This window comes from Erpetoichthys calabaricus, chromosome 9 (genome assembly GCF_900747795.2).
Source record: "Erpetoichthys calabaricus chromosome 9, fErpCal1.3, whole genome shotgun sequence".
Lineage (NCBI taxonomy): Eukaryota > Metazoa > Chordata > Cladistia > Polypteriformes > Polypteridae > Erpetoichthys > Erpetoichthys calabaricus.
This window is the reverse complement of record NC_041402.2, coordinates 88413837-88421700: the sequence shown is the minus strand read 5'-3', so window position 1 is coordinate 88421700 and position 7864 is coordinate 88413837. Positions and strand designations below refer to the sequence as shown.

Here is a 7864-nt window from a genome sequence, read left to right as displayed (position 1 = left end):
GTGTCTTTGCACTAGATAATTAATAATTGTTTGGATGAAAGTACACTTACTATCCTTACATTTGAAGCTATGTATTGATACAAGAACCCCCTCCCCCCTTACATTAATCAGTCCATTGCTACTACAGGTGGCTCATTAAATTAATTTCGATGAAAAATCTAGAAGCAGACTTACAGCTCTCAAGTGTTGTGTGAAGCCTGTAAGTATGCTTGCTATGTGACTAGTTCCGTTCTTCAATTTCTTACTCTATTATGGTCACACATAAATCCATCCCCCTGTTGTGTAATCCTATATAAATACCATTCTTTGTTATGCTTTTTTCCCACCTATAATGCTTTGTTATTGTATACCATGAAAAGAAAAGACCTTAAAGAAGGAGAGAAGGAGAGAAATTTCGCAGTCTCATTGTCAGTTTGGGAGCAACACTATGGCTACTTCATGGAAAAAAAAATGCTTTTTCTACATGAGCCTCATTTTGTTTTTTTCTAATTGTGGTCCTGTAATAGGTAAGGCACAATAATAATAACTACTTTTAAAAGGAGATACTGAATAAGTGAGTAGTACAGAGGAAGCATTGTTGTGTTATTTAGTCTTTCTACAGTGGTATGATATTGTGAAATATACAACAAAAACATTAAAAACTAGTAATCTTAATTAGCTTATTGATTGCTGTTTACAGAAACAAATTACTTTATAATATAATATTTTTAATCTGATTTTTACAACAGACAAAGGGTAGTTTTCTGGCTTGCTCCTAATGCTGATCTAGGAGATTAAAGTGTGTATGAAAAAAGATAAAGGAACGTAATCAGATTTAAAACTGCTTTTGCTTTTATTTTTAAGAATTTCTCATTTATTGTATATTCCTGATTTTGGGTAACACTGAGCTTATTGCTGTTGTCCCCCATATTATTTTCTTTCAAATACCTCTAATTTTAATTTCCTAATCTAGTTCCAAATTGTACCACATTTGGTGACTGGATGTCTGTCTCCATCATTTGTTATTTCGGATAGCAGAGTGGCATACAAATGTAGCGTCATGAGGTGAAATATCATGCCATTGTTGCTGTGGAGTTTGTTCTCTTCTTGTTTGTGTGAGGTTTCCTTTCTATCTCCCCAAAGACACGCTGATCAGGTTATACGACAATTCTAAATTTAAATGTCTGTAAGTGTGTGCCCTGTGGCAGACTGGTATCCTGTCTGAAGTTGTTTCCAACTGGGAAGTCAGTGCAGTGTGTTGAGGCTTCAGCCCCCATAATAATGATCTTCATGTAGAAGAGCCTTACTCTTTTTCTTAATGCTCTGTATTTTAGATTTGTGTGGCACTGCTGCCTCACAGCTCCAGAGTCCCGAGTTGAAATCGTACCTCAGTCACTGTCTGTGTTTCGTAATTTTGATCTTCCCATGTCTATGTATGTTTGCCTGCTACATCCAAAATGTACAGGTTATGCTAACTGGCCATGGCAACTGTAATTTCAGTGAGGGGGTATCTCTGTAATAGACTAGACGCTCCATCCAGGATTTTTTCTTGCGCTGTGCCCTATGTAGCAGGGTTAGGCTCCAACTCCTCATAACTCTGACTTAGAAGATGAATGATTGTTATTGTTCCCACTTCAAGGGAGTATATGTTCTGTCTATGCATACAAAGAGCACAACTGACAATTTTCCTTATTTATTTTACAGTTTGGCATTTTGTCAGATATAATCTTTGTAAAGTGGTTTTGTTTGCTCCTATCACTTATACATGGTGATCTTGTTTCTAATCTATGCATTGCATTAACTTGATTCAATTTCTTTATCATCTAGTTGTCAATAAGGTACAGAAAGGTCACTTTACATAAATCTATCCATCCATTTTCATTACTTGTGCAATCCAGTTAAGTGCTGTGGAAGAAAGGTGTGCAATCCTTTAAACACAGCAATCACAGATTAAACAAAAATACCTATCTGTTCCTTTATGTCTAAACTATTTTGACCAGAGGCGGTCTTAGGGTTGTGAAGGGCCTAGGGCTGACCAACCCCACGCGGGGCCGGTTATGTCAAACGCTGTTACCGGTATGTGTGGACATTATAAACTTGCACACGAATTTAATAAAAATAATGTTAACATACACCAGATTTTCTCATTACAGTATTCATCTAAATTTTTGCAAGATAACACGTGGACTTTTTCAAAATATAACTGGACAATATAACTTGACAAATCCGCTTGAACGGGACACGCAGACCTCAAAGGCAATGCTCCCTTAGGCGTGGGACCTGGGGCAGTTGCCCCACCTGCCATCCCCAAACGCCATTCTTGATTTTGATGAACAAAGCCCACATGAAAGGCACCTGACTCAAAACACAAACATGGTCTCTACATACCAACTGGTGGCAATCTTGCATATGGTGCCACACAAATTTTGCACAGTTTCAGTTTATAAATATTACTCTTTATTTTACAAATGAATGCTTAGTAAATCTGTAACTTTTTTTTCCTACTGACAATACTAATCATTGGCAGACTGGTCGCACTAACTGTTTTGGCCTTATCAGTACTGTTAATAGTGTGTAATTTAGCCTTCATTTAGTGGTTGCATAACTGTTTTATTCCAAACAAACCTGATGCAGTCAAGGGCTTTGCCCCTAAAGTACGAAGGTGCAGGTTCAAACCCTCTCTTAAGACCCTATATACTGAGTTATTTGTTCAATCATTGTGAGCTCCAGAAGTCAAAATAGCCGCTTCAGAGTTTGGTGTATTGAGCTCCACTGCTCTTCTAAAGGTGGGCACCATAGCTAATGCTGCTGCTTCATAGCTCCAGGAAACTTGCACTTAAATTTGGCACACTATTTTGAGTTTGCATGTTAATCCAGTTTCTGCATGGGTGTTTTTGGGTGCAAAAAGAGTTGCACGACAGGTTAGTTACCAATTAAATTAACCCCATAAGAGGGAGAATACCTGTGCCGTGCAAGTGACTGGCACCCCATGCAGCCCTCATAACTCAGCATGGTATAAAGAGATGTGAAAAATGCAAAAATAATTAACTTATTATATCTAAAGGTATGAAATACAGAAACAGGATTGGAATAGGAAAGCAATACAAGGAACGAGACAGCCACAAAAGGTACATTGAGTCCATTTTGCTCAGCTTTTTTAAGAATAGTTCTGATATACTTTATGTATATGCCCTATGTATTTATGTGCATGTATGTCTCTCTATTATATAAAAAAATCTTGGGACGAGACGAGATCTGTTCAGAGAGACGAGACGTGACTTTCTCAGAAAGACACGTTCACGTCCCGTGAGACAAGACTTTGTGCCAAGAGATTTAATCACGCCTGGGGCCGGAAAAAGACAAAGAGTAGATGACAAAGTAGAACGTCGTAAAGAATTCAAAAACATTGGCGCAGTACACATGTAGAGCAGGTTAGAGATAATGGAAGTAGGAAAATTTGAAAGTCTCAAAAAAATGATAGTAAAGATTGCATTAGCGCAAACAAACGGAAATTATTCATTGGTGAAATAACGGAACAGCGAAAAGTGATCGAATATATTGTTCGGATTTAAACTTTAAGTCTGAGACTTGTAGATCATCTAATTTATGTTGCCAGGAGGGGACAGTTCTGTGTCTCAATTAAAAGAATAGAAAATCTTCCTCTTCATAGGGGCGCACCTCGGGAGCAGGACCCTCAACAGGAGTAGAGGATGTCTGGGGGAGAAGGGAGACAAGGCAGTGAGACAAAAGGACAGCTTCTGTACAGGCTTTTAAATGTTTGAAGCACCACACGAGATGCAGATCACGTGGCACGGCAGCAGCAAAATGCCAGCAGCTGATCGAGCAAAGAGGAGGTAAAAAAGAAAAAAAACTGTATTTGTTTCCCATTATATCAGCGTTTAAGAAGGGTTTCGGAGGAGCGACCATGTCTCCTTGGGGTGCTTTCAGCCCCCTTCTTCACAATGCGAGTGGAAGAGGCAAGTGGTTGGCGAGCGAAACAGAAGATCATAAAGGTTTTTTGGACACTTACGTGATCCCCTTATAATGGGAAATTGTGTTAACAAAAGAGAAACACAAGTATGCTCCAATGTGAGTCAGAATATTCACTGAAACCATCATATGAATGGAGCAGTTTTTTAGGATGATAAAGCGGAAGAAAAGCTCAGGAGCAGGAGTATGGAAACAGGAAGTGGCGTCATAGGTGGTCTGTCTGTCAATTATCTGTTCTGTGGAAGGTAGGGAAGAGAATAAGTATTAAGCAATAGTGCCAACCTCTGACTTGGGGTGTTATTAACTTTAGATGAACCACTGAAGTCTTCCAAGCGCACTTGTGTGACTATATGTATACACACGCTATATGGCCAATAGTATGTGGACACTCCTCTAAATTACTGAGTTCAGGTGTTTCAGTTACATCCATTATTAACAGGTACATAAAATCAAGCATGTAGCCATGCAGTCTCCATTGACAAACATTGGTGTTAGAATGTGTTGCACTGAGGAGCTCAGGGACTGTCATAGGGTGCCACCTTTTCCTCAAGTCGGTAAGTGAAATTTCTGCTCAGATAGATAGATAGATAGATAGATAGATAGATAGATAGATAGTATAGATAGATAGATAGAGATAGTAGATAGATAGATAGATAGATAGATAGATAGATAGATAGATCGATAGATAGATAGATCGATACTTTATTAATCCCAAGGGGAAATTCACATACTCCAGCAGCAGCATATTGATAAAAAAAACAATTTTAACAATATTAAATTAAAGAGTAATAAAAATGCAGGTATAACAGACAATAGCTTTGTATAATGTTAACATTTACCCCCCGGAGTGGAATTGAAGAGTCGCATAGTGTGGGGGAGGAACGATCTCCTCAGTCTGTCAGTGGAGCAGGACATTGACAGCAATCTGTCGCTGAAGCTGCTCCTCTGTCTGGAGATGATACTGTTCAGTGGATGCAGTGGATTCTCCATGATTGACAGGAGCCTACTCAGCGCCCGTCACTCTGCCACAAATGTCAAACTGTCCAGCTCCGTGCCTACAATAGAGCCTGCCTTCCTCACCAGTCTGTCCAGGCATGAGGTGTCCCTCTTCTTTATGCTGCCTCCTCAGCACACCACCGCATAGAAGAGGGCGCTCACCACAACCGTCTGATGGAACATCTGCAGCATCTTATTGCAGATCTTGAAAGACGCCAGCCTTCTAAGGAAGTATAGTCTAGTATATATACATATAGTATGTATGTATCTAGTATAGTATAGTATAGTATGCCAAATCTGCCCCCGTCAACTATAATTACTATTTCTGTGAAGTGGAACCATTTAATAGCAAAAACAGCTCAACCACAAAGTGGTAGACCATGCCAACTCACAGAGCAGGGCGGCTAAGTGTTGAATCGCACAGTGAGTAAAAATCACTTGTCTTCTGTTGCATCACTCATAACAAAGTTCCAGACTGTCCCTGGAAGCAATATCAACATAAGAACTTCATGAAAAGGTTTTCTGTGGCTAAGCAGCACACAAGCCTAAAATCACTATGTGAAATACCAAGTGTCAACTGTAGTTGTGTAAAAAACAGCACCAGTGGATTGTGGAGCACTGGAAATATGTTCTCTGGAGTAATTAATCATCTGTATCTGGAAATCCGATAGACATATCTGAGTTTTGTAGATGCCAGGAGAATGCTACCTTCCAGACTGCATAGTGTCTGCTGTAAAGTTTAACGGTCTGGGGATGTTTTTCAGAGTTTAGACTAGGCTGTTTGGTCAATGCTACAGCATACAAAGACACTTTAGACACCTCTGTCTAAACATCGTCTTTGACAAGTTTAGCATGAAGGAGCACGAGTGGCCATGCACAGCACCCTGACCTCAATCCTATTGAACACCTTTGGGATGAATTAGAATGCCTAGTATAAGCCAGGTCTTCTTGTCCACTATCAGTACCTGACCTCACAAATGCTCTTTTAGCTGAATGGTATCAAATTCTCATAGATGCACACCAAAATTTTGTGGAAAGCCTTTTCAGAAGAGTGAAGGCTGTTATAGCGACAAAGGGTCAGTCAACCCCATATAAATACCCATGGTTTTGGAATGGAGTGTCCAACAAGCTCACATAGGTGTCCATAAACTTTCGGCCACACGGTGTACGTAAACATACGTACATATGTTGTAATTCATCCCAAAGGTGATCAATAGGATTGAAGTCAGGGCTCTGTCTATACATATATGTATATATTTATGTATAAGTATTGTAATGGATGGTACACATGGGCAGGTATTTCTGCCAGGATGGGGCAAGATTCCTTACCTGCACAGGAGGCCAGCCCTTCAAGAGCACAAAAAAAGAGAGAAGGTAGTCCTGCCTCATCCAGGAGACAAGCAGAAGATGTCAGGGTGGCAGGGTGGTACCAATGAACAATACCCAGACAGGAAGCCAGTGTAGTGTAGGAACAGAGGGAGACAACCTGGCAGGACTACATGCTCCCCCAACACACTAGAGGACAGCCTTCCTTGGCGACCCCCGCAAGTCATGCTGGGAATTGTGTTCCCTTAGGGCAGCCTTGTCGGGTTCCATGGGTGCTGTCTGGGAATGCTGCAGGGATCCAAGATCCCTATTTTGTGGGACTTTCGTTTGACCTGAAAGTACTGCATGTTCACTGGGTTTTGCCCTAGCATTGGAAGTACTCCTGGGTCTAAGATAATAGAAGCAGCTTGATCTCATCCAGACACATTGGAGTTGGGTGGAAAAAGGATAAAGCTTGCCTGGAGGAGTGGAAGGAGAGAGGAAAACAGAAGGAAAAGAATTGCATTATGTTGGTGATTTTTAAAGCCTTTTTTGTAAGGTATTTGTAAAAAACACCTTTTCAGGTGCTAATTACACACAGCCAGGACTGTTAAGTAGGGCAGCTATGGCCTCTCATTGAACCCCAAGTTTCTCTAAGCAGCCTAAGCAGTTATAAAGCAGAAGAGAGAGATGGTTGACAGCTTTCCTGACCACTTTTTCATAAATGACTAGCACTATCCATCCATCCATTTTCCAACCCGCTGAATCCGAACACAGGGTCACGGGGGTCTGCTGGAGCCAATCCCAGCCAACACAGGGCACAAGGCAGGAAACAATCCTGGGCAGGGTGCCAACCCACCGCAGGACACACACAAACACACCCACACACCAAGCACACACTAGGGCCAATTTAGAATCGCCAATCCACCTAACCTGCAAGTCTTTGGACTGTGGGAAGAAACCGGAGCGCCCGGAGGAAACCCACGCAGACACGGGGAGAACATGCAAACTCCACGCAGGGAGGACCATGACTAGCACTAACATCCTAGAAAACTAATATAACATCGACTGCTTATATTGGTATTTTGAGGCATGTAATGAATTATTACTGTAACCTCAACATCATTGGCAGCACGTGGACCTTGAATTTCCTAGTGTCAGAGAATAACCTTCCTTCCATTATTTTAATTTTTGTTTAGACCCTAGGTCACTGTGATATTATTTAAAATGTTTTTCATCCTTAACAATGAAACCCTTCTTAAGTTTCTTCCAGTCTAAATTCAATACTTTCATATTCTCCTTGCAACATTTAGATCTCAGTAGTCAACATTCTGGGCACTAAGCATACACAAACCTTTGTCATGTTTAACTATTCATAAAAATGGATTGAATTGACTGTTGGGGAACATTATTTTATTATGTAGTAGAAGTAATCAAGAATGTTAAAATGCGCTTTAAGTATCTTTCTTTTATTCTAAGTTGTTTGTTAAAAGCATTTTCTGAATGATAAGTGCAGCATAGAACAGTGACTTTTACCATTTTTATTTTATTTGAACTTCTGACCTCTGTAAAAGCAGCACACTTTAAAAACAGA

The 7864-nt window shown here is 40.3% G+C and overlaps 1 protein-coding gene across 1 annotated transcript in view; it reads left to right on the top strand.

The window, feature by feature from the left end:
- The first annotated feature begins 421 nt into the window (after nt 1–421).
- The window catches only part of LOC114657180 (carboxylesterase 5A-like), a 46370-nt gene continuing 38927 nt past the window's right edge, over nt 422–7864 (top strand). The window contains exon 1 of the mRNA XM_028808921.2: nt 422–506. Coding sequence (XP_028664754.2) covers nt 428–506 — 79 coding nt within the window. The 5' untranslated portion in view covers nt 422–427. The remainder of the gene's footprint in view (nt 507–7864) is intronic.